This window comes from Aythya fuligula, chromosome Z (genome assembly GCF_009819795.1).
Source record: "Aythya fuligula isolate bAytFul2 chromosome Z, bAytFul2.pri, whole genome shotgun sequence".
Taxonomy (NCBI): Eukaryota; Metazoa; Chordata; class Aves; order Anseriformes; family Anatidae; genus Aythya; species Aythya fuligula.
In genome coordinates this window covers 25151402-25178581 of record NC_045593.1, presented here as the reverse complement: position 1 = coordinate 25178581, position 27180 = coordinate 25151402, and the positions used below count along the sequence as shown (strand labels likewise).

Here is a 27180-nt window from a genome sequence, read left to right as displayed (position 1 = left end):
GGAACACCGGAAGGCTGCGTTGTACAAGCCAGCAGCTGTGCTAGGCTTCAAGTACAAGTAACATGCATGCCCTTCACAGGGTACGTTTGTGTGTCTAGGAAAAAAACACGAAAAGCACAAGTGTGGACAGGGCAATATGGCTGTGGGTGTTTTTTATTTGTCCTCGGACACCGGTTTTCACTAGTAGTTTTGATCTGTTAAACTAAATCTTGCTTTGTGCAGCTAGTTGGCATGAATAGTTTAGTTGCAGACAATAACTTTGTTGTTTTGTTGGTGGTGTTATGTTTTTAAAATGAAATATTAAGAATAAAATTACCCGTTTTAAAATCTAGACTATGGTGGAAGTGGGCTGCAGCAACAGGTGCATGCAAGAGGAGGCTAGATTAAAACAATCCCTTTTTAATATTGCCAGAAGTTAATCCTGGTTTTTGACCAGTGGCTCAGCAGTCACCTCTGCATCCATCTGGCATGTGGCTTGAACACGCACTGGGCACTGATGTGCCCTGGCTGGGCACTGAAGAGCTGAGCCTGCTTTGCTGCACAGGTCAGCCAGGCCTAGGCAGCATCTGGGGGGCACAGCAGGCACTGAAGGGGTGCTCCAACATCGGGACTGCTCGTGCTCGCTTGTTAGCTCATGGCTAGCCCTGTGCTTGCTGTAGTGGCTGCTGAAAGAGACTTGTATTTTGCGTCACCGGGGAGGAGCAGTGTATGGAAATTAGTCTTCTACCTGCAGAGTAACAATTTTTAATATCTATAAATAGCTAATGGCACACTTTGATAGACTGACCCGGCGATAAACCTGAATCTCTGCTCACATTCTACAGTGAAGTGATAGAGAGCATCGCTATTACTGGATGATGTGAAACATTACTACTAAGTAAGATGAAGGATCTAAAATTCACTTAAATTTCATGAGAATTACTTCTCACATGAATTCTTCCCAATGCTCATATGCCACAGTTGCATCATTCCTTTTTTTTTTAAATACCTTTAAGATTTGTTTTTATAAGTCGTTCTAGTAAGTGATGGGACACCACAAGTAATGCAACCAACTGCCTTTGAGAAAGGAATGTCATTTGTGGCAAGGTCTGTTTTATTTCTGCTGATTTAGTTGGAAAAGGTTCCATACTACATGTGGTTTAAAAAATGGGAAAAGATCTTCCCAGCCATTTAGAATTTGGCATGACTTCCTGAAAAATTTAGATTTCTTAAGGACTCAGTTGGCTCTGGGACATGAGACATACTGATCTGTAGACTATGAATGAAGTTTCACTGGCAAGAGCAAGAATAATACCGTTGAAGTCCAACATTTGATCTACATTTGTAGAAGAGTCTTAAGCCCCATCCCAGCTGTTGGCATTCACAAGATAATGCTAAGCTGTGCTGTGGGGAATTATCATCTGCTTGGGATTTCAGGGATTTCAAATAAAAGCAGAGTAGCTGTAAAAATACTTTACTGAACATACGGTAAAATGGTATTTAAAACACTTATCAGAGTCAAGTGAAAGCCAGTGTAACAACAGCTTCTGTGCATAGTCTAAACCAAAATAATTTACCTGCTAAACAACAAGGGGCATGCATATTGTGTTGTTAGTTTCAAGCTGAAGAAAGGGATTCAACTTTAACTGCTTAAAGATTAGTGTAAACTGTCATGTCAGCTTTGCTCTCTCCATCATCTTAACACTTCCAAGAAGGCACTGTACTTTCAGGAAGTTCAATATCAAAAAGCACCTCAGTGAAAAATATGGTACCAAACCAGGTGGTGGTGAAAAAGTCACAGATGAGGGGAGCCCTTGAAAACAAAGCCCAATTAAAATAGGCTTCTCCTCTGTATACGAAAAAATGTGCTGGCTTTCATTATTTTAAATCCAGATTCTTCAAAGTGACCAAGGTGGGCAAGGCAATCCGATCTATCAGAATTTGTCAGTCTTAACAATATCCCCAATGTATACATGATTCCTCACATCCCCAATCTGATTAGTATATTCCACAATGTCCTGATAACATAATGAAACTAAAAAATTCGCAAGTATTTACATTCTGCTTTCTTAGAATCCTTTATTTGATCCTCATTGCCCAGCAAAGAAGAAAGATCATTTCAGTAGTTCAGGGCTGGACTGCATGGGGCTCAATCACACAAACGGTGGAAACTGGTAAGTAGATCTCCTTATCCAGTCAATTATACTGAAAATTAATAACCAGGCACTGGTATTTTCTCCACTGGAGTTAAAGGAGGCAGATAAGGTTTTTTCCTTCTTCTATTTCTTCTTGCACTTTGTCACTGGATGTAGCAATTTCAGCTTGCGCCGAGAAGACCGCACAGACGAACGTCAGAACAGTGCCACCAATAGCAGTGTAGAAAGCCCAGCCCAAGGAGCAGTCTCCTAGTTTGTAAGCAGAAGCGTAATGTCCACAATAGCTTATTGCTTTCTGGCATCCCCAACCTGCAGGGTAAAGTATCAAGCCTAAGATAAGGAAGAGGCCTAGAAACAGAAACAGAAAGAAAAGACAGAAGATTAACAAAAGATAAGTTTAACACCAAATGAAACACACGTACAAACAGTTATGACTACTAATAACTGGGGGAAGACAGCTCTTTCATCCACCTTTCCTATTTGTACTTCCTTTACTAATTGTACTAATGCTAAATTGCTGTAGCACTTTGCAGCATTTTATTGAAACCTGGAACTATCCTACATTATATGGATATATATGGATATACATATGATAATGACCTTGTTGTTAATTTTACTCTATGTATTCCTTCCCCGTCGTTTGTTTTCACACATTACTGTTAGGTGTACAGAGCTTGCAAACATTTGAGCATCTCTACATACTGTTATACTTCCATATTTCAAATACGTACAAATGTTTGCATCCACTTAACAAATTTTTATTTAGCTTTATTTAGTCATTCATAAATGTTTGTCCTTTTCCTCTGGATTTGTCCTGTTTATTTTCTTATCTGGAAAAATCAGTCTCATAGAAATCTCCTTACATGTCCACATTAGGACGATGTAGAAAAATCATCCAGCAATTTCAATAAGCTTCTTCTGCAATGAAGAGACTCTGGAGTCAGCCACTAATGAACGGATGTAAGTATCCACTGCCAGTGTGTAGGTAACACTGGGCTCTTCTAAAGAGGTGATCGGCTGCTGCACTTACACAGGAACTTACACAGGAAAGAAAGTTTCTAGCAATGGAGAAGCGAAAGTCTCAGCTCTTGATCGTAATAAACCACTTGAACTTATTTATTGCACTTCTGGCTGGAATTAAAAAGCTCAGAGGAGATGTTTTGCTCATCTGATTGTCTCTCTTATTGATAGTTTTCTCTGAGGACCAATCTTTACCTAAGCAGTGAAGGGCTTCATTAGGAAATGAAAAGGTCATATTAGAGTCCCTGTACACATGATGCATCTTTGTACAAAGGTTAGAGCTTTAATCAAAATGCCTAGTATGCTAGAGGTTGTAGTGCTTTCATGCAAACTCTGCTAAAAATCACAGCGAGTTAAAAGCTAATCTCCTTCCTACAAGGTACATAGCTAAACATCAAGGCAACACATAGGTATTTACATTTGCTTTCTACTGTTTTCTTTCAACTTTTACTCAGAAGAACAGGAAGAATTACACAAAGCAGTTTTTGCATAAAGACAACCAATTCATCCAGAAAATGAATACAGCCTTCCAAATCACGTAAGTATTACACCTGATTTATTTGTCCTGCACTGTAAAGCCCTTTATTCAGCCTGGCATCTTGAGGATGATAGCAAGCAAAGGTATTATCACCATCTATAAGTGAGCTGAAAGTTGTGCTTTTTATTTGTGGCACTGGTTCATTCCTAGATTTCATCTTATACCAGACTTTCTACTGGCTGATGAAACAGAAAAGTCTTCTTGTTTTCTGTACTAAGAGATTACCAAGAACAATTGTTAAGACTTGTTCCCATCTTCTATGCAGCTAGAACAGCCCATTCTGCAGTACATTAGATTTCCTTAATTGTTTGTTTAAAGAAATTCAGCCAAATTAAAAATAATAATTCCTAAGAAAAGCTGAGTCCTTGCTAGTAAGCATAGAATATACACAAAATGCAAAAACATCATCCAACTGTGTGAAATTAATGTCTGTAAATGCCAGACATTTCACAGAAGTCATTAAACCAGTATTTTTCTAGTGATGATAGAACAACATCGGCATGAATGAACTAAATGCCACTAGTTTTGAGGGCAGCAAAATCTGCTAGTGAATGATACCCATTCTCTTTGAAGGGATTTCATCACTGTTTACATTTGAGAACCAGCGACAGATTTTGTGCAGTGTTTCCTGTCTGATTGGCCTAACTACATTAAGTGTAAAGCATTGCTTTATCTTGGACGGACCTGGATAAGCTGTGCTTTCATCCTGCTGAGCCCAGCAGCCATTTCAGACTAAACACCAGCAGTTCCTCTCCTCAATTCATCACTAGTTTCCTGTTCAGCGTAACCAGCATGACTAAACAATGTATTTTTCTGACTGTACATTATTAATATGTTCCAGTTGCCATTTTCTCTAATGATCACAAGCCCTTTGTTAGTTAAAAATCACCAGCACTGAATTACAAAACCAGGCCTGAAATGCCACTGTAGCTGCTGCTGCCAAGGAAGCTTTTGACGTTCACTACCCCATCACTAACAAACCTGGAGGTCCTGCGTTTAACTACAAACTAGCTTCCGGCTGAGTCACAGCAGGACTGAGAAGTTACATCCACCTCTTTTAACCAAAAATAGAGTGCTGAATGACCCCTGAAAGCTACTGTTTCACGAGATGTATTGCCCTGGTTGAGAAGCCACTACCCAAAACTCAGCCACCACCAAAAGGCTGCAGAAGTCAAGTGTAGTCATCAGTACGTTACTGAATTCATTTTTTCTTTTTTTTTTTTTTTAGAGTACAGAAAATTCCTAAAGAAATGTTGAATGCAGCCCACAATTGGATAAACTACAGCCACTTTCTCAGTCAAAAAGATCTGGAGAAAATTTAACTGTGACCATGGCCACAGCCCAGATTTTCACCTCTTTGTCCCCATCCCCTCCAGGTAGCTAACTTGTGAATCACATGTTGGCCTATGGTAATAAAGGGGAAAAAAAAAAAAAAAAAAGTTTTCACCACTAAACCTCCTATCTACTCAATTTCAGTGCAGACACAGAGCTTCTGAGAAGACACCTCACTATCACTAATATTTTACGTCATTCGTAATTTCAGTAATCCCTGGTTCCTACTTGTTAGGGAAAGCTGATAACGATTATCCAATTAAGCCAGTTCAGCACACGCACAACAGAAATGGCACTCCTTGACACCGACTATCAGCGAGCAGAGAGGCATGGACACCTCATCCTGTAACCAGCTCAAAGCTCCAAAGTGCAGCGGCGGAGCTGTGCAGGGTTCAAAGGTACCCTCCTGACTCTCCCTCCCCGTGGAGGCTGCCCAGAAAGGGAGGTTCGAGTAAAGGACGAGGAGGAACTTTGTCTGCTGCTTCCCAGTGACTACAGAAGGGATGGTCACATGCTGCAGAGCTCGTCTCAGCGGTTCCTGCAGCTTAAGCAGAACGGATGGAAGATTCTTAATCACCCAGCCCCAGAGCAAACCATGGTCTATGGCAGAAGTCAGCTCTTCACTGTCCAACCACCTGTAGCCAGAGCAGTAACTTCAGAGGCCAGAAGAAAACTGCTCTGTGCTTCTGGACTCACAGACACAGAATGAAGGAAAGGGAAAATGCCCACGTGGAGAGAACAAGGTCAGATGTATCAGTGGTAGCAAGGTCAGGATGTTCCTTGGAAAGCTAAGCTCTGCTTTACACATGAGAAATGGTTAAATGCAATGTGAATAGTTCAGTCTCTGCGTGCTCTCACCTCTATCCCAAGGGCTGCTGCACAACCATTTTAAGCAGCATGCAAAACCCGCAGGGGTGTTTCTGTGGCTAATGCCATTGCCTTGATCTACATCTCACACACATGCAAGCAGCTGCAGTTGAGCAAAAAACAATTACAGGATAGCATCTGGCCAGACTGGTAAATTTTCAGCACTGATTTCTCATGCTAGTGTCCACAGGGCTCAGCCTGGCCAGGTCCCTTACAGCTCCGCTTAATTGTCTGAGTCTCTGCCTTTCTGTAGCCAGCTGCTCAGTCCCTGGGGCTCACCTGCCTGCATCTCTCCTATTTTTGTTACTTATTCACATTCCTGCAGAGCTTGGCAGCTCTGCTCATAGTTTCTGTCTCCAATAGCTGACAATATCCTTTTCACACAATACACGCAGAGACAGGGAGCAAGGAACAAGCGAGATGACCCTGAGCAGCACACTGGCAACTGTTTCATCACGGCCATAGCCTCCCTTGAAACAAGACAGAGGGAAAATGAAGATTAACTGGTTTCCAGTCATTTTTGGACAGCACAGGGCAGTGTAGGGGTACTTGGTTTTGTTTTCTGAAGCGCCCACAGGAGGATGGTGCAGGAGGGCATGGAGCCAGGAGCAAGTGAATGAAAGGTGGCAGCATTTGTCCTGGAGCTAACCAGGGGCTGGAACAGGAGCCAAGTGGCTCGTCCTTGGCCTCCATTCATAATCACAGTGCACAGGGACACAAGACCACTTCCTAGCACAATCTCCTGATTCACGTAAAAGAATTTGCTCTCTGGATCAATTAACTCTTACAAGTCTTGAATTTGACTGTCACTCCTATGCTTGATACGTTTAAATATTCCTTCTGTATTTAATCCACATGTTGCAGCTTTATAAGCCGTTTAATGCTGTAAGTCAAGATTAAAGCACTTAAATTTTCATTAGTCATAGAAGTACAAAGCTCATTTCTGTGTTGTATAACCATGTCAGCATAATCTAATGAAGCAACAATTATCTCCTGTCGACAGTTTGCCTTAAGACGGATCTGGCAGGAGGACAGTAAATTATAATGATAATGATTTCATAATAAATCATTTTTTGCTTTTGTCCCAGTGTATCTGAACAGAAGCCAATCTTCAAGGCAGAATCAAGAGCAGAGAACAATTTTTTTTCCTTTCTGAAATAAAGTTTTCTGCAAGGAATACTTTCAGCTCCTGCCGCTTAACATACAATAAATTAATTTTAATTCACAGCCAATCTACCTGTGAGTTACCGCTGCTTGTTTCTTCTGCTGGGAGGAACAAATTCATTCTGAAAACATGACACGAGGCTATTTTCCACTGCACTTCTATGCAGACTTGCAGAGCTCAAGCATGCTCTGTTGAAGACTTCACCCCCTCTCTCTTAGCACAGCTGCGTTGCAGTGGGTGCAGCATTACTTACATTTTACTTCTTGTTAGTTGTTGCCAGCTCTACTATGCCTTTACTCTTAGGATTCCTTAAAACAGAGGTCTGAATCTAGGCTACGCAATGCAGTCAGGTGCTTATGAAAAACAGCAGAAGTCTTATTTAAAAAATCTTTTTATCCAGATAACTCATCTAAAACATCTTGTTATAAGTCTGTCAGCAGAGAACATCTTCCCATGTTTCACTGGAGGGAATTTGCCCCCACAATGTTATGTTATCAATTCCAAGTCACCTGCCTTCAAAAAGAAGCCTTAAGAAATAGAAAATTTAGATTGGATTTAGATTTTGTTAGGATTATTAGTCTGTTCCTGATTACAACCTGGACAACCAGTTAAACACTAGCCCTTCTATGTTACAATTAAATAAAAGCAGCTTCCTCCTCCTAAACCACCGGAGTAAAACCACTTCTCATACTGAGAAATACCAGTATGAACATGACAGAGTGCGTTGCTGTGAGGAAAAGTTTCTGAAGACAGTTCAGTAATGATCTTCTGATATGAAAATCTTTTTTTTTTTTTTTTTTTTTTTATTTTTTACCCTTCCTAAGAGCCTAGAACTGCAGCAAGCAATTGTTTCTGCTGGTTTTTACACTCTGCTGTACTGTTGCTGGGCTAACATCACTGGACACCAACAAACTGGTCAGTCGTGACGGGCATGTGTGTGTCACGCCGCATGCTGGGGGTGAGAGCTGCGCAAACGCTTTCTCATTCCATCCCTGGGATCAGCCCTCAAGAAAGGGGTTACGCAGACAGATGCCTGTTTAGATAAGTGGAGGCATGCTATTTAGTTTTGACAGTCTCCCGTGCAGCTGCTGTTGTGCCACATTAAACAACAGTGTATACTAACAAAGCCAATTTCCATTGCAAATCCTGAAACTATCTTCTCATTTCCTAGCAAAATGAAAAAAAGAAAAAAAAAAAGAAAAAAAAAAGGTTTTAAATGCTGCTGAAGAAACAGGAAATTAAGCAGCTGTGATCAATGAGGTGGCAGTGCAACAGGCCCCCACAGCGCAGGCACAACCCAGCAACAACATTATTTCAGCGGAAGAGGAGAAGGGTGAAGGCAGGGAACGATTAGCCTTGTTCAACACCACGCAGGCAGTGTGGGCAGCAACTCTGCTTGTTCTCCTCCTCTGTACAACCACAGCAAATTATCGCTTTGGTGCAAGGGCTTGCCACCATCTAGGACAAATAAACCTGCCTTTATAAAATCGGGGCAGTACACTACCTTAACCCAAAGAGGCTGGTGCAGATGCAAGCAACTTCAGTGACAGCCACCACACAACAGACACCTTCATGATCACAAACGTTTTGGCAATCAGCTCTTAATCTGATCAAAGTCAGTGGGGTGGGCTCAGGGGAGCAGGTAGTGCCTGCAAGCTGCAGCCAGTGGGGCCCATGCCCTGTCCCCAACCTGCCACCCTCGGTCTCCCTGGATGGGGGCCAGCAGCCCCGAGAGCAAGTGGCTGGCAGCTTGTTCTTTTTCATGCAAAAAGCAAGGGGAGAAGCTCTGTGAGGTGTGCAAACAGGAACCTGAGCACGCGGTAGACGATGTGCAAGACAGGAGGTAGAGGGGAAGGCTACGGGTGAGATGCTGAGGCTCTTATGACTATTATGTATATTTTGCTATCCACAGGAAAAGCCAAAAAGAAGTCAGTTTATAAAGCCTTGATGTGGGTTGCTTTGGCAGAATGACAGCATATGGGGGATTCCTGTATGGGGTTTGGGGTGGCTTTGTTTTAATATTTTTTTTCCAATAATGGTATAACATTACTGCTTGGTATTCTCTCTAACAAAGTGCAGCTTGTACACTCCTGCTTTCAGGAGAAGAGGGGGACAAATTGCATCTCATTGTGTTTGTGATGACCCCACCCGTCACCCAAAAAAACCCTGCTCCCAGCAACTCGCCCAGAACCCCCTGTTCAGCTCCATCCTCGTGTGGGGCAAGCACAGAGGCGCAGCCACCAGGGCATCACGAGTCTTCAATCTGAGACAGCCAATAACAGGTTTGAAGCTACCACATGATAACTAAACTGTGGATGGTTAAATTCGGGAGGTTCCTTAGCTAGGAAAGGAAATACCAGGCAATGTCAAATATTCCGTCCACGAAAAGCGAAGGAAAAGACCCAGCACGTTTCACAGCTCTTGCTGTAACCTCTTCCACCACTGTCCAACTGGCTGCTGCCAGTGCCCTCAAAAACATGAATCGGTTGTGCTGAATCAGCAGAAAGGGAAAGAAAAACACCTCGTGACCACGGCTCTGTAAAGGAGGCCGAAGCAACAATTTGCCTCGGTTTAAACAAAGAGGTGAAAGGGCTCCGAGACATTTTTTCATTCCGTTCCATTTCCTCGGTACTGACCCCGCAGTGCAAGCAGACCGCCCTCACCCCTCTGCCCGCCAAGGCCGAGCTGCTTTCATCTTTATTTTTCCTGTGTTCAAATGAAAGCACCGCCTCTGTTGCATTTGGATATTCTCCTGCAGGGTTTGCTGCCTACATACAACAGCAGCAGCAGCCTTGGCTCTGATGCCTGGAAGGAAATACCCACCACAAGGGGATCCCTCCTCTGTTTCCCTCCCTGCCCCTCGGGGGGCAGCCAGCTCTCTCCCAGGGCAGCAGGATGCTAGGGAGATGCAAAGGCGTTCCCAGCATCCTGCCAGCACCACTACAGGTAACAGACCTTTGTGCACACACGTGCCCCAGTGAAGCATTTCTCAGGGAGTCACATGAGGGCCTCACACTGAGCACCATTTGATGGAAGGGATGTATCTTTGCTAAAAACTCCAGCTGCCTCACTTTATCTGTGAAGACCTGAGCATTTACAGTCTGCTGAGTGTCTGCTCATCCCTGTGAGCCCACTTTGGTAGCACAGGAGATGAGCTGACCTCCAAATCTAACCAAACACTGACATCTTCACTTTATTTCTTTAAAGTTACTAATACCGTCCCTCAGGCCCAACAGCAATTTAGCACTTGAACTCATTTTCCTTCCCTGGCATACTCCCTCTTGCTCCAACATAGCAGTCCCCTTAGCTTGAACTTTCAGCAGCCAAGCGTGTATTAGATGTCACGCTGGTATTTGGCCATGTAGGTTACAGGAAGCACTATACCGCAGACAGCAAGAGTGGTTCCGACCGTCAGGATTTCCATTAGAAATACCCTTCTTCCCCCAACCTCCCCCCCCCCGCCCCTTTTTCTTTCTTCCCACCCCAAGCATTCAGAGCTCTGGCATCAGAATAGAAAAATCCTAAGCTGAATCCAAGAGGAAATATGCTTTTGAAAAATGCATGCTCTGCACTTCAGAAAGACAAACAAGAAGTTCCCTTGCCATTGAGGGCAAAACTGCTCTTGCTCTGCTTTGCTACTGCCCAGCAAGCCACAGCCTCTTGTCACCCGCAGGCAGCCACGTGAGTGCACACAGTGCTTTCCTTGCTCGCCAGCTTGGCCCCTTCTCTGACACAGCATCGCTTCTTGACAACATGCAGTTGAATATCCTAAACTTCTCTGCCACTACCACAAGTCTTCACATCACACTTGCCTCCACTGCAGCTTGCTCTCCTCCTGCTCCACCTCTGAGGGATGTCCTGGCTGCCCTCCCGCTTCCTCCCCACAACTCCCAGTGGCCTCCTCAGCTCCTGCAGCCAGGATCAGTCCCACACACACACCACAAATTCCCCGGAGCCCCCCGGCCACCCTCCAGCTGGATCCCCCCCACCAGCAGCTCCTGATCCTCTTTGCCTTCAGATGGTTCCCATCAGGCTCTGCTTGGGTCATCTTCCCCATCAGCCACCCGTCCACATGGAAACGATGACCAATACGTGCAGCATGCTGAACTCTTTCTTAGTGCATGAGATGTAAAGATGCAGCTGGCTTCAAAGCAGGTTTTGCATCTTGGTGTTAGAAAACTGTCCAGAAACCTCCTTGCATTTGAGAGTACAGCTCTTGCAGCTGAACTACTGCCCAGGTTCTGCATTAGCATCTAAGAGGGACCCACAAGGGAACACAACCAGTAACAGGAGAAGGGATGAGCTTAAATACGAGTTAAAAATAATAGAGCATAGAAAGGAGAGAAGAATGAACAGAGGAGAGCTGAGAACAGAAAGCGCACTCACTGGGAAGAGGCTTCAGTGTTTGGGCCTGAGCAGGACAGGTGCCAGGGGAAGCCAGCCTCATACAAGGCGGGAGAACCAGAGGAAAAGCTGGACAGCAATACAAGGGGTGAAGTATGAAGGCAACCTCCACACAGGGTGAGGAGAGAAGAACACTGAAGTGGGATGCTGACACAGTCTCATGCAGGAAGAAGTTTTGTCACCTCCCCAGCCATGCTGCAGGAGGAACCACCGGCGGGCGATAGAGGGAATCCCAAACTTGCAGCATTTGGGCCCCAGAAGAGGAAGTGTGAGGAAGGGACAAAGGGAACTCATCCCTGCCAGCTCTCTGCCTCAAGACTGGGGGGCTGGTGACGTGCAGGGTGAGCCGTGGGGACAGCCCCATGGGTGAAGCCAGCTCCAGGCACCGCATGGCCTCACGGGCTCTTCCAACGGAGGTGCCAGAAGGCGAGGAAAGGTTTTTTATATCAGCAGCATAAACAACGTTGTGTTTGGCTGGCTTGGGCTGCATCCTATGCTACTCCCACCCTGCTTATCTTTCAGTTATATTACTTAGCACAGGGAAGTAACAAAGCCCAAACAAAGCTTGTAAACATACATAATCATTGTACATTTGTACCACAGTGTATCAGTAGAGGATCTCCAATTAGTTACTTCATAAAACTAGGTGTTTACTCTGACAATCTGCTTTGAATTGGTTCTTATCAACTACTGCATATTAACACGCTGCCTCTTCTAGCCCCTAATTCATTGACTGTAAAAATAGAATACTTTCCCCCAAAAGACATTTGAATGAAAGTCTGCATGGACTCCTTGCTGCTGGGTAGTAATTATCTATTTAATTACCTGGCTCCCTTCTCTGCACTCTATTGCAGGAAAAAGATTCTTTTCCAGATGAAACAACCTGCAAACATTTCCAAAACCAGGATCGCTGATTACTATTTCTACACGTCCAGAGTGAAAGGTGTGTAGAAAGATGTGCAGCCTGAAAACAATTGATACAAGGTTGTGCTCTATTACAAAGGAATTACAGGATTTCAAACAGCAGCCATGTTTTCTTCCTTTATAACCTTTCATTTATAATTTTCTGTAACAACAACAAAAACCCTCTGTGGGCCAGATATGTACATGGCTCCTTCCCACTGACCTAAATGAGAGTTTGCGCATTTGTCCAAGGGCCGTAGCAGAAAAGATGTGGCTTTCTGTTCTATAATTTCATTGTAGGCATCATCCAGGTCACAACCAATGTTGCTAGACAGAAAAGATATATCCGGTATCTGTTTTTGTGTTTTCATGATGAATTCCAGGAATAAATTAACTTGGTGTATGTTTTTAATTATATTAAATATCCACAGCAAAGATATAGAGATTTTAAATGCGATTAAGTCTGCAAGATCCTGAGTTCCTGTAGATGACTACTGTGGGTGCATCTTGTCTTTGAAAATGAGATGTTTGACATACTTAGAGATATTGGGTTGATATACACTGATAAACAAAACGATTGTGTGAATTCTTTTCCTACTCTTATTTAAAAAAATAAATACATTACTCACATTTGAAAGAATGATCTTAAGTTTAAAACAATCAGGCAGGGCTGTATCAAGTTGTTCTCTGGCCAGGGCATTAGTCTAGATATCATAATCCTCATATGGATTAACCATGCTGACAGCTATCCTTCTTACAACATGCTTACGTGTTTTCCAAAACTCAGGGACTGAGAAAGTTGAAATTAACAGCTGTGATAAGTCATAAGAAAAATACTTTCAACTAAGTAAGCAGATGCTGTAATGCTACTGGCACAAAAGTAGCAGTGGACCCAATAAAATTAATCTTGAGAAAACGAGTTGCTAGCCACAAGACGCCTGGCTGCAAATATTGGCAGGCGTATTTCTCATAGCAACAGTTTCAGTAATGCGACCTTTCAATTACCCAGTTTCATGCTGTGTCATTTATCTGAATTATAAGAAGGGAAGTGCTTCTATTCTCAGTGCAGCTCAAACAGGACTTCTCTATCCTCTAAAATATAAGAAATGTTTTGTCTACCATATTGTTCAATGGTTCCCTTTACAGGCACAGCTGGTCTGATAATAAAACCTAAAACGTTTTCTCACAAATAGATGGTCTCCAGAACAGCTCGCTACGATAAGAATCTACTTGCTGTTAGCTTTCATGTCAGACCACAGTCTCCTTGAGATGGCATCAGAACCATAAGTCTGGTTATCTTTTCAACAGACCCAAGTACGATGAGCCAAGATTTACTCAATGCCACTAACTGATCTCTCTCACACAAATACACCTCCAACAGAAAAGAAGTAACGTAATCTCTTGAAGAACAGGTTTCATGGATTATTTCTGAAGTACAGGGTAAGAAAGCAAGGAGCTAAAACCTTCTACTGGCTATAATTCACACTACAAAGACATTTGTTTGTCTCAAGGGTGCTGACAAATTCTGTAACCCAGGAACAATTGCATCAAGACATGTAATGTTTACTTAAAGGACATCCACCTGCTAATTCTCTGCCATCACCTGAGCACCATGAGCCAAGAAAGGGATCTAACTCTAGCCCCACAGTACAAACATTAGGTTATGGGTAACACCAAACAACCTGTACGCTTTCACACCACAGCTGCACGAAGCTGAGGACGGCAAGAGCCAATGCCACAGTGCTTTAGGATCCAGCATTGGCCGTGGTACATAAAGATGGCTTCAGCCCTCAGGCAGCCCAGAGGAAGCAGCCGCCTCGCACAGGCCCGAACGCCCAGCCCTGCCCCACCTGCCCAGGCACACCAACATGGAGGCCATGTTCTGCACCGGTACAGGTGCAAACCTGGACTCCTTATTCCAACAAACAAGACCAAACTCCTGGTTCTTGTCTACCGAAAACAGGTCATTTCAATTCAGAAAGTGGTTAAGAGCACCACCAAGAGGGGAGGCGGAGGTGGCTTTGCTCACTCCCACCTTCTCCACGGGTCTCTGGGGGCAGTCAGTATCAGCAGGGGACCCCTCTTCTCCCTCTGACCACCCCACACACTTGCTGTGCCGTGTGGGCACCCACACACAGGACAGGCCTCCCACTGCTCACAGAGAGTGTGGAAAGCCAAGTGCTGGTCTGGCTGGGCCTTTCCAGCTTCAGTTCATGCTATGGTCGCTTAATCCCTGTCAGTCCAACAGAAACACGATATATCTAGAACCAGTACATCTTTTCAGGCAAAGTACAATGAGGACAGGGAAAAGAAAAGCTCGCTGGGCTCCATAATTGCTGCTGAGCAAATAGGCTGGCCAAAGGAAGGGTTTATTGTCAGGTATGACTTGTCAAAGCTCATGTCCTTGAGGGAAGCAGCTTAGCATGAAATCCCGGAGAACAGGGTGTGTGACTGCAGGCTGCCACCTCCGGGGTGGTGGTATTTGCTCTCACCACAGACGTGAAGAGCCTGGAAAAGCCTTGGGTCTATGGAAAAGTTACTAAAGAAGCAAGAGGGAGATGGACTGCCTTAACATGAGAATTAACTTTGCTCTCTGCTGGTAACAAAGGAGAGAAGTTTTTGTTACCGAAAGAAATTCATGCAGAGGGAAAACACAGAACAGCAAACAAAAGAAACACTGGTCAGTTCATTTTGGCACACAACAGGCTGCAATCCTGCTGCCAATGTCAATGTATTACATGCTGTGTAGCTATAAATTTCAGCTGTGTTTGAATAAACACCAGCATATAGAATCGCTTTGGGTCTGTCTAATGAGATCTCCTTGTAGGGACTACAGAATTGGTATGTTTCTCCAGCTGAGTGGCACAAAAATTAAAATTGTTAGTTGCTCTCAAAACACACATACCTGCAATCCCTTGTAGCAGTCCACAGACATTAAAAATACTTTTCTTCATAATACTCTGCACACACATAGTAAAAACAGACACAAATGCCACTGCGCAGAGGATCAGGATTCCCATAGCTAGGAAAATAGCGGTCGCCTGCCAGAACCCACTGGCAATCTCATTGAAGTTTTCGGCGTAAGGACCACAAAGTGTGTCTCGTCTAGAAAGCTGCATGTGGGAGATTCGTGTGCAGCGCCCATAGATGCCCAGTGTTGGATGGTAGGGCTCCTGTGATCCTCCTGTTCTGTTGTCCATGTCCTCAGAGCTTAGTGGCTTGGCTTTGCCGATCAGCCAGTCCGCACTCATGAAAGCAATGAGCTCTGCAAAAGCCACGACAATACTCAGAAGAGTCCATAGCATCGACCGACACGTTACAATGACATGACACATATTGGTGTCCAGTGCTTGTGATCAGTGCAGTTGGCAGTCTTAAATCCAGGCACGAAGGGGAAAAAATTAAATTAAAGCAGAGAAAAGGTACCCTAAGGAAATCACTGTTGCGGCTCTGCTTGCTCTTTCAGTTCTCTCACACCAGCCAAGATGAAATTTCTCAGGAGAAAAAGTGAACTGCTCAAAGTTTTGCTAGCAGTGTGGTCATTTGTTCTCGCCGTTTAGTTCCTCCTTTTTTCTTTCTCAGACGCTGAAGTACACTTTTCTCTCTTACTGTTCATACTGGCACATGACGCTCCGGGCTGGCAGGGCAGGCTGCAGGGACTGCCCACTGTTTGACATCACACACCTACAAGAGAGAGAGACAACATCATCAGAGAGAAAAAACCTTCGTCTCCACCCCCACACATCCCAACAACAAGCTGGAATCTTGTGCGGGTCCAAACCGACACACTGAAGCTCTCACAAGGGCCCGTCACACACAGCCTGCTGGAAACCTCCCCGTTTCATCCCAGGGGGGCGATAAATATCCTGCAGCCCGGCTGTACGTACACTACTATCTGCTCGGTCCCGTCCCACCGTGGCTCTGTGTCTGCAAGCGAGGTCTCCGCAGTCGAACTGTCCCACCCACTCCCCCCAGCACGCCCACATCATCTTCCTCTGCTTGAAATTACCAAGGTTGCTGGCAGCGACCCAGCAGAGCTCTCGTACGTGTTTAAGCGGTTTTGCAGCCGCATAGCTGGGCTGAACGGCTGCCCTGCCCTGCTGGGGGTCTGGGCAGGAGGCACGGGGCGCACTGCGGGGAGCCCCTCGGGGACAGCCCCTGCCTGCTGGGATGCGGTGGTAACATAGGGACAGAGCCCGGACCTGAGGGAGGGTGTTGCAGAACTGGTGCACCGTGAGGTCCTCCTGCTTTAAAGCCAGGATTTTGCAGCAGTGAGCTGCCAGCAGGCCTGTCGCGTCTCATTGCGAATGGATGCTGAGACTGGCAGCCTCAGGGTGACTTGCACTACTGCTAATGGAAATCTGTGGAAAAATGTCCTGGTGACCTGGTTTGCCGGTCTGCTACAGGCTCCTTCGTGCCCTCCATCCACCCCTCCTGCAGCCCTCTGTGGGCTGGGACTACAGCAAGATATTCCCCAAGGGCCTTCCCTTTCTTCTGCCTTTGAACAGTAGCTGATGACATTCCCAGAGCTATACTTATCTTGGTACAAGAGGCAATCGGAGATCATTACACTTCTAACTCGGATCCAAATATCTTCCTTAAAATAACAGATGGATCAACACACACGCCTCTGTGCTTGAACTCAAAATGTGTCGCTTGGAAAAATGGGGAGAACAGGAAATGCACTCATGTTATCCCATCAGCGATGGGAGCACGGCACTTTCAAGTTTTACTCACACACACAAAAAGCATACCAGCATTCAACCAAAGGCAAAAAAGTGCCTCATTACTACACCTCTGCCAAATATAAAGGGCTCAGCAAATAGCAGAAAAACAGACATTCTCTTCCTTTATGCTTTTTTTTTTTTAGCTTTGTCAAAGAGCAAGGGAGTTGGTGTTCAATTTCTTAGGGGTTTTTGAGTTCAGTGGTTGAATCTTAGTCCCACTGAATGCAAAACTAAAAAAAAATACACAATTTCAACAGATTCAGAATTTAATCCAGCCATTTTTACTCTGTCCTACACTAGGAGTAGTGATTTATACATAAGATCTTATCCACATTACTCTTCTTCTAGATCTGTTTCTAGATTCCTCTGGGCCTTGAGGATGTATGGAGCTAAGCTGCCACACCAACAACTGGATTTTGCCACCCTTAGTTCACTGTTACCACACTGCCTGTTTTTCTGATGGATGCTCCTGCTTCTTCCTGGTATTCTACATAGTGCTTAGAATACCGGGCACAATCTACAGCTTTCAGCCTCTCTATTGCTGCTAGCTAACTAGAGAAAGACATCAGAAAGCACCAAAAAGAGTGCATATCTGGCAATCAGACAAATAATTTCATAGGCTTTATTAGGTTAATTATGAAAACTTACTAAATTACATGTTAAGAAAAGGCAAAACATACTTAGTTGTGCTTTAGCTGTGCTGTGATAATAGCTCTGCTCACTTTACGTTTTTTCCCTGGAAAATCTGGGAAAATCATGAAGTTTTCAAGCAACCTGACATACAGATGACTCGAATACACCCTTTGTAATAACAGAGAACTGAAGTGTCAGCCTGCCAAAAAAAAGTTAATTCTCTCAGTATTTCCACTTTAAATAATAACTGGAATGTAAGAAAAGCATACATTCTTCTGATGTCAGCGGCACAATTAAAGAGAATTTAATAAAAAACATCTTTATTTTTAAGAAAAGTTCCAAAAAGCCCTAGAATCTGTATTTTTGTGCAAGCATTGCTCCTGTGTTAAATCCTCATCTTTCTAATTAAATCTGCTTTAATCAAGGTGCAAAGGACAGCAGCAGAACACCTATCACAGCTCTTACAACTCACCCTGTACCCACATAAAATAATAAAATACAGTTTATTGAATGTAGAGGAGAACAAAGTTCGTGTGTATTTAAGTATGTACATAGAAACTTAATATGAACACAGGAAGTCATAAAGACATGTTTCTGATAGCAAATGTTGGATGCATGGTTAGAACCAGGAGGAAGAGTTCACACCATTACATTCTTTTCCATTTGAAATGCAAGCTCAAAAATACATTGTGGTAGCATTTTAGAACAAAGTACCTCCAGAAAAGTCACTGCATGAGTAGAACTGCCTGGTAAAAATGGTATGGAAACAGTGCCAAATCTCTGGACTTCACTGGGACTCAAACTTCCCAGTTCTGCTGTGTAGCAAAACTTCAAAGCATGTGAAAGTTAGTAAGTGTCACCAATAATGACAGTTCAACAGCACATACTTAGCTTTCAAATGAAACATTCAGAACTCAGCTTTTCCTAAGTAACTACCACTTTATTCTGGTATGAAAAGCATCTCCAGAGACACCCATGATTATTCACAGGAGAGCACCTGCGTAAATTAGTTCTTGCACTAGCGATAATCTTGAGCATGACTGCCAGTCCTGTACACCTCCTTTTATAAGGAAGAGGACAAAAACATGCAAGGAATACAGTGCACAGGTCAGAGGAGGGGCAGGGGGCATTTCTAACTCGTGAGACTTGGCAGAGAAAGGTTGCAGATGAAGCACTGGAAATAATTCACAGTTCAGTCATGCTTGTGGAGTCAACCTTTTCCTTCCTACATGCACCACCTTGACTTTCCAAATGAATTAACCCATTTCTTCAATGACTCCAACAAAATGCATGCACCGTACACCAAACTCTCTCCAGCTACACACTGCATTAAATAGCTGTGCTTCGTGAAGCTGCCCTCCAGCATGCTGCTCACCCCTTTTTCTCCCATTTTTGCTTCACAAAAGTTCAAGCTAGTCTACTTTCAGGCTGAAAACTGGCTGTTTATTCCTCCTCTCAATTTCCCAGACCTTGATGATTTTTTTCCATGATAGAACTGCATGTTCTTCACAGCACGCCACTCAACATCCACTTCTGAGCGACTGTCAAAATATTTGTTTTGACAGCCCATATTCAAAATATACAATGGTTGTTTAACCCCACTGGTATAAACTCACTCAAATCAATACTCGTTGAGGAAGCAGACTCCTTGTTTTAGGATCACCCCTTACTCTTTTGGGCGTGCCCCTGTTTTTACGGCCATGTTCTTCATCTGTGGGGGTGAGTTATTTAGTGCAGTGTGTAGCTGGGTTGGGTTGGGTCCCAACAGTCACCCCACCCCACCACCAGCTCCTCAGTTAGCCACTAGAGCTCTTGGATGCACCACAGAAGCTCTCTGAGTTAAACATGCATTGTTTTTTTTGTGTGTGTTTTGTTTTGTTCTGTTTGTTTGTTTGTTTGCTTGTTTTTTTTTTGAGGGGAAAGGTGTTTTAAAATGTGGTTCATTTCAGCCAACCAGTTCATACTGTACCCTTCCAAAACCACTAAGGCAGCAGCAAACTGATGCTGCAGCAGGAACAAGGGGCAAAAGGACCTACAGATGGTTTTCAATGCTGATGTTAACATATCTGGAAACTTCACCCCTTCACCATCAGTCTCATTTACCCTGTGTTCCCTCAACCATGCTCATGGTCAATCTTGGCATTTAGTGAAGTTTAACAGTTAAAAGATGTTAGATCCTGACAGCATCCAATGAAGATAAAACTGAGTTCCTGAATGAAGGGGAGAAAAAAAAAAAAAAAAGAAAAAAAAAAAAAAAAAAGAAAGAAAGAAAAAGAAAACGTGTATTTTGGTTCCTTGAGTCTAACGAACAACTCTGACAGCCAGATATTATGCCTCAAGTTATACTTCCACATATGTCACTAAGAATATTTATCTGTTGCCTTTTACTACAGAACATCTGTAGTTAGGATCTGGATAGGCTGCACCGATGGGCTGAGGTCAACTGCATGAAGTTTAACAAGGCCAAGTGCCGGGTCCTGCACCTGGGGCGCAATAACCCCAAGCTGAGCTACAGGCTGGGAGAGGAATGGTTGGAGAGCTGCCAGGCAGAGAAGGATCTGGGAGTGATTGTTGATAGTCGGCTGAATATGAGCCAGCAGTGTGCTCAGGTGGCCAAGAAGGCCAACGGCATCCTGGCTTGTATCAGGAACAGCGTGACCAGCAGGGCTAGGGAGGTGATCGTCCCCCTGTACTCAGCTCTGGTGAGGCCGCACCTCGAGTACTGTGTTCAGTTTTGGGCCCCTCGCTACAAGAAGGACATCGAGGTGCTTGAGCGGGTGCAGAGAAGGGCGACGAAGCTGGTGAGGGGCCTGGAGAACAAGTCCTACGAGGAGCGGCTGAGGGAGCTGGGCTTGTTCAGCCTGGAGAAGAGGAGGCTCAGGGGCGACCTTATCGCTCTTTATAGGTACCTCAAGGGAGGCTGTAGCGAGGTGGGGGTTGGCCTGTTCTCCCACGTGCCTGGTGACAGGACGAGGGGGAATGGGCTTAAGTTGAGCCAGGGGAGTTTTAGGTTAGATGTTAGGAAGAACTTCTTTACTGAAAGGGTTGTGAGGCACTGGAACAGGCTGCCCAGGGAAGTGGTGGAGTCACCATCCCTGGAAGTCTTTAAAAGACGCTTAGATGTAGAGCTTAGGGATATGGTTTAGTGGAGGGCTGTTAGCGTTAGGTTGGAGGTTGGACTCGATGACCTTGAGGTCTCTTCCAACCTAGAAAATTCTGTGATTCTGTGATTCTGTAACATTGCTATATGTTAAGGAAATAAATAACATCTAATTTTCTGAACTAGATAAAGAAACACACTTGCCTCCATTTTGCTCACACTGCCAAAACCAAGAAGTCAGAAGCTGATCCAAATTATAATATTTGAGTAAAAATTTTGATCTCAGAGATGTTGAGCTAGAGAGAGAGTTTTGCTCTGGCATACCATACAGATAGGAAGGAACAGCTGCAAAGTTCAAATCTGAGTCAATCACATACATACCACTGCTGTTTATTTTAAAAAAGGTGTCCTACAAGCAAGGCACAAGACTTGCAAGTACCTTCCAGAACAATGTAATGGACAGTGCTCAAAGCTTCCCTTATGGTTTTGACTGGTGGGGGCTCATACTAAACCCTACAACTCAGTTTTCACCCTTCCCAGCTTGGCTCTGTCAGCTCAAGAGTGAGAATAAATCATCTTTAGATAAGTGGCTTTTGGCCTGGCTTAAACAAACAACTGAATGGAAGGCCACACAGATTGCTGAAACAGCCCCAGTTTGTAAAATAAATCCAGGCACAATTAGATCTTTTCTTCTAAAGGTTGCTATAGTCCAAAATACAAGTATGCAGAGGAGTTTCTAGACCTTGTTTACAAAACACAAGCTTGAGCATCTCATAACCCAAAATGTGCAAGTCCTGGAAGCCTGGATTCTGCTTCCTCTGATCATTGTTCATTAGCACTTACAAACACTATGAGAATGCTTTGAACTACAAGAGTGGAAGTAGCTCCTATTTATATTGATTTTGCAAACTTGGTATTTAAAACAAACAGAGAGAGGCTCACACACTAAGGCGCAATCACTTCTGACTGTCTCCCCAGTCAGGTCAATGTGAGCTGGCACTTTATGCAGCTCCCATCCTTAGGTGTTGCTGGATAAGCACAGGGTCAAATGAAGGCTCACCCTGTCCAGCAGGGCGAGGCAGCCCTCAAACCACAGAGCCAGAAGGGACAACACTTCAGGAAGGAATGTGGGATGAGCATTAGGGATTATTCATTTTCCGGGTGAGTGGTACCTTGCACCGTGCTTTATTGTCCCAGGGACTGAAAATGAAAAAAAAAAAAAAAAAAAAAAAAAAGGACAGAATAATCCACTGAGAGATAGTAGCAACAGAGTGAGAAGGAGGAAGAAAGGGAAGGAGGAAGAAAGCAAGAGAAAGAACAGTTGTCATGTGAAACAGTCCCAATGCCACTTCTCCTTCTACTTAGTCCCCTTGCAGGACCTGTGTTCCTGCAGGAGGAGTTGCCCAGGAGGAAAGGTCAAGCTCCTGCCATCTTCTGCATCTTCAAGCAGGCAACCAGACACTGAGCAGTGTTTCTCAAGAGATACCACCAGGAACACCAACTCACATTGCTAAAGGGCCCTACGTACATTTATAAGTGACCTGCAAGCATAAGAGGAGGTACATTCATCTCAAAAGAGAATAGGGATGAGCATTAGTTCTTAAGGAAAGACAAGATGTCACAAAAGTTACGAGTAAGTTCTCTCTGCATGCCATGAGGAGCTCTGCTGTCACCAGTTTGTGGTAAGCAATGCATACTCACCACGGGAAACACCTGGGTCAAGAAGAAAGGGAACTTAAGATACTTCAGTGTGTCATTGTTTTACTTTGTTTTTTAAATGCAACAGATTGAGTCATCAAAATATTCAGTCAGATAACAGAACAGGAGCAGGTGCTTTAAAACTTAAGTGGTTGCACAACTTCAGTCAAACAGCAGAAAATAAGCAAAGGATTCCCTCCCCCTCCATCCGGCTTCATATTTTCATCAAATTATTTCCTACTAGAATAACACTCCTTAGGAGGAACAGAACTTTTTACCTGAAGAACAGAAAGCGAATCTTTGACTAGTCTTTGCTTGCGAATTAAAGAGAGCACACATTTCCATATCATAAATATTTAACTGTTATAAGCCTGCACAAGCATATTAATGAGTGCATTATTGTGACAGATTGTTGAAAACGTGCCATATTCTGCTCATAGACAGACATGTTCCACTAGTAACAGACGGAATGCTGACAATACATCATGTCTCGATCCTGTTGGCATGATGTAAGATGTGAAATATAACAAATATTTTGAAAAATAGTTCAAACTCACTAAGTATCACAGTCAAGTCCATGTTTCCTTGTCTTTCCTTTGAATTACGTCTTGTTTATTCCACTCTTTTTCTACGAAAGACAGAGCTTGTAGATATGAAATCTGTAACTGAACTGCCTACCCCTCACGTGCCAAAAAGCCCAAATTCTATGTGTCAACAAGTTTAAAAAAAAACACTAACAATGACGGCTGTTCTCATGAGACAGTGTGAGATAGTTATTCCTTGCCACCTTGCAGGTAGGTTTCTTCCTATCATGCTGCAGAAAATGCCATCTAATTACGGGCGGATTTGTTTCTCAAATATATCACTGTAAAAGAAATGAGTATGAAACACTTCCAACTTCAAAAAAAAAAAAAATAAATCAGTTGAAATGCACTATTCTCTTTCTGACCTCATTAAAAGCTGTGGCAAAACTCCCACTGACTTTAATGGGGCCAATACATCGCTGAAAAATCACTAGAAGAATGAGAGTTTCCAAATTTTCATACCAGCTGCAGGGGAGATTTAAACACAGGACTCATTTCCCTCTTTTCTCATCCAGACAAAACTTTGCATGCTGCCCCCCAACTGAGAGTAGATCAAATAACTTGGATTTCCAACATCTCCCCTGAACTGCAAATTCTCAAGCAGGAGATTTGTTCCATCGCTCTGTATTTATTGATTTACAAAATTCCTTAAACCTACAGCCATTACATTATGTTTTGAAAACTTACTCAAGATCTTTTGTAATTCCAAAATTTATTAAAACTTATGAGGTAAAGAAAAGCTAATGTGTAGTACTTCCATTGTTGGTATCTCAAGAGAAAATTACACATCACATAAAAAATCATCACTAAGGGAGCAATCTTGGCTAGAATTACTGATAGCCTAACTGCTCAGGAATTCACCAACTGGGAGTGGAATTGTGAGTTTCCTTTCTTACTTTCCTCACTAGGTCACTGAAGTCTCAATATGCAAGATCCTCATCTGAAGCCCCCTTTCTTGGTCACCTGCAATGTTACATCCATCAAGCAGAGCCAAATATTCACTGTGGTATAATCACTTCTTGCAGCAACTCCTAAGTACAGCTTCTAAGGAGTTATTGTGTGTGGGGTGAGGGGAAGAAGGAACAATTAGGAGGAAGATGGGAAGTCATAAGGAAAATACTGCTAATTTTTGGTACCAAACAAAACCTTGCTGTTTTTGTACTAAGGGATTTTACCTTAAAAGGAAGCTAGGCTTTTGCTGTCCAAATAGTTAATAATTTGTACATGAGCTACAGCATCAGCCCAAAAAAACTTGGAATCCGTGCTTGTTGTAAAAAGCAATTCACTCCCATGAGTTCACTGTGACAGAATTGGAACTACTCTTCATAATTTATGAATATTGTATTAAGATATTTATTATAGAAATATATTGGCTATTGTTTAATAAGAGGCTGGTGAGAAAAACAGGCAGGAAAGGAAAGAATGACTTGATTATGCCATTTCTCAGCAAACTCTGGAGAACTGCTTATTAAAAAGACAATACTTAGGACAGGAAAAACCTCGTGAACACAGTAGATCAAAGACACGAGGACTGTGTAGGAAGGAACAGTCTTTCAAACTGAAGGGAAGAGAAGTTGTTTTGGACAAACAAGCTGAAGAAAAAGCCACCTATTGAAGGTGTCTGCTGAAGTTAGGCCAGCATGGGACACAATACTGGGCCCCCAATTTGCTTTTAGGCAAAGCAGATGCCCCTGCAAACAGCCTTGTTTCCTTACACAAAGCAAACACCACTATAATTAATTCTCAAAAGGAAGCTGGTGCTGTGAACACCGTGGTGAACACTTAGCAGAATGACTGCAATAGTCAAATATCTGCAGCTTGAGGACTGTACCTGAGGAACTGGAAGGATTCTGTGACTCAGGTTGTTCCAGTGTTACTCACAGCTTATGCTTGCAAACAATCCTCCATCTCAGTCCCTCCAGAAAGTCACATTACAGGTGTGGTCTGCTCTCCAGTGTCATGGTGTGCAGGGTTTCCACAGTGTGGAGCGGCCACACCTTCATCAGCGCCAGACCCACCCTGGATCTGGGTGATGCAGCTCAGCAAACTGAGGCATGAGTTACTGCTGGTTACTGCCAGGAGAAGGCACATCTATGACTCATCTGCCACAATTCAAAAATGCTTTCATTCAGTTTCATCTTCATTCAAACTGAAAATGAAGCATCCTTCAAAAATATTCAATATAGACGAGCAGTTCAGCACACTAATATGCAGAAAACGAAACACGTGCCAGAAACATCCTTCTGGAGCAAACATTGAATTTTGACTGTGCATGAGCTGAGGAGAACCACTAGTGACTCAGGAGAAGTGAAAGGGGTCACGGTGGATCAGAGCCGCCATGTCCCCACACACACCTTTGTGTGTAGACATATGAATATCTGGACATCATATACAACAATAAACATGAAAAGGTTCATGAAGATTCTTTTATCCAGTCTGGAAAAAAGGCAGTGTACTCAGAGAAATACACAGATATGATATCTCTGCAAACATCTACTGAACATGAGCTTTAACCAATGTTAATGACTAACTATTTAACCACAGCCAAGAGAGAATAGATGTAAGATGTTTCTGATACTGCATATTTCATAAATTAATAATTAAAGGAATGAAATGTTCAGTTCACTTTAAAATGGAGGCTCAGTGCAAAGAGCTTGGAAAAATCTAGACTAGTAATTCATATTCTGGAAAACTCATTTTAGACCAAGGAACTGGAAGAATCTGATGACTTATTTTAGTGACTGGATTCAATTTTAAAGCCAAGATTAGGCATACTTCTGAAAGCTGAGCCATGTACAATTCTGGCTTGCTTTGTGCATTATGAGTTGTTAGACTGGGGAATCATAATAATGTTTTTCTGTCCTTTAAATGTATACAACTGTGAAAATAATTTTTAAAAGCTGAAAAGTGCTGGAGGAAAAAAACATCTGCATCCTTCTCAACTGCACTTCTTTGAAAATGCTCCACCATCTCTCTGATGATGTTCTGTACACTACAACAGAAGCTGTGCATGGATATGCACATGTGTAAGGCAGGGCTATACCTTCTTGCTATCTAAATACATAGAAAAAAATGAAAGGAAAAGGGCATCACTGCCATCACAGTTTTCCAATTATACAACTAAGTGTGTAGAAACACTGTGAACTAAACCTGAATGCAGCTATTGCAAATCCTGACCCTTTTGGATTTTGGTGTACTCCTCAGCATCATGCATTGTGCCAACAGCTCTTCTTGTACCTCAGACAGAATCCTCAACTATTCCATCTGGAATCTGCAGCCTGGACTTGCTTTCTGGTGTTCCTCATTCTCCACTAATTACAACAAATGACAAGCGATACCAAATGAAAAGATCGTGTCTCCAGAAGTAGCTTCAATCCACCTCATCACTGAGATATAGTTTTGTTATTAACCTGATTTTTTTTCCTACCATACTCACTGTACAAACAATTCCTATAGCAACATTCCACAACAGTCTGTCCATCCTATAAGGTAATACAAATTCACCTACTAAAAGACAAACTTACCTTTACAGCTGGCATGAACTTTTCTCATATTGTACTTCTGTGCAGAATATAACCTCACTTATAACACCTATAGGGGATGCTTCTGCCCCTGTGTGTAAGAGAATGAGGCTATTGGACAACAGCAGATACTCAACAAGGTTAGGCAAGGTCACAGGACAGACCTTCAGGACAGACAGCCTTTCTGTCCATTGAGTTGTGAGTTTTCTTTTTAAAGCTTTCACTCACATTAATCCTTTCAAAAGCAAATTCCGTCTACAAACTAGTGTAAACAAAGCAGCTGATTGTACTATTGCCAAAAGGTGTGAAGTCCTAGATTATGCATCCCCTTGGGAAATGCAAATAAATCAAACTCAAACCTACATATCTGAAGATCTCCCAATACGTGGATAGACATCTGTTATTTAGATCCCTGCATCTCATCGGCTTTAACAATCTGCCTGCTCTGTAAGTTTCAAGCACTTAATTGGATTATTAAAATGATCTTTAAATACACAATTACTGTTAGATCATGTTGTTACACTTCAAGATCCGTATAAACACAGAATTCAGT

The 27180-nt window shown here is 43.2% G+C and overlaps 1 protein-coding gene and 1 pseudogene across 3 annotated transcripts in view; both read right to left on the bottom strand.

The window, feature by feature from the left end:
* Nucleotides 1-804: 804 nt before the first annotated feature.
* LOC116500535 lies at nt 805-2175 on the bottom strand (annotated as a pseudogene).
* Nucleotides 2022-27180, bottom strand: part of LHFPL2 (LHFPL tetraspan subfamily member 2) — a 125198-nt gene continuing 100039 nt past the window's right edge. For all 3 annotated transcript variants that reach the window (XM_032205974.1, XM_032205975.1, XM_032205976.1), the window contains 2 exons: nt 15270-16048; nt 2022-2483 (listed from right to left, as the gene is read on the bottom strand). In XM_032205974.1, coding sequence (XP_032061865.1) covers nt 2227-2483; nt 15270-15699 — 687 coding nt within the window. In that variant the 5' untranslated portion in view covers nt 15700-16048 and the 3' untranslated portion in view covers nt 2022-2226. The remainder of the gene's footprint in view (nt 2484-15269; nt 16049-27180) is intronic.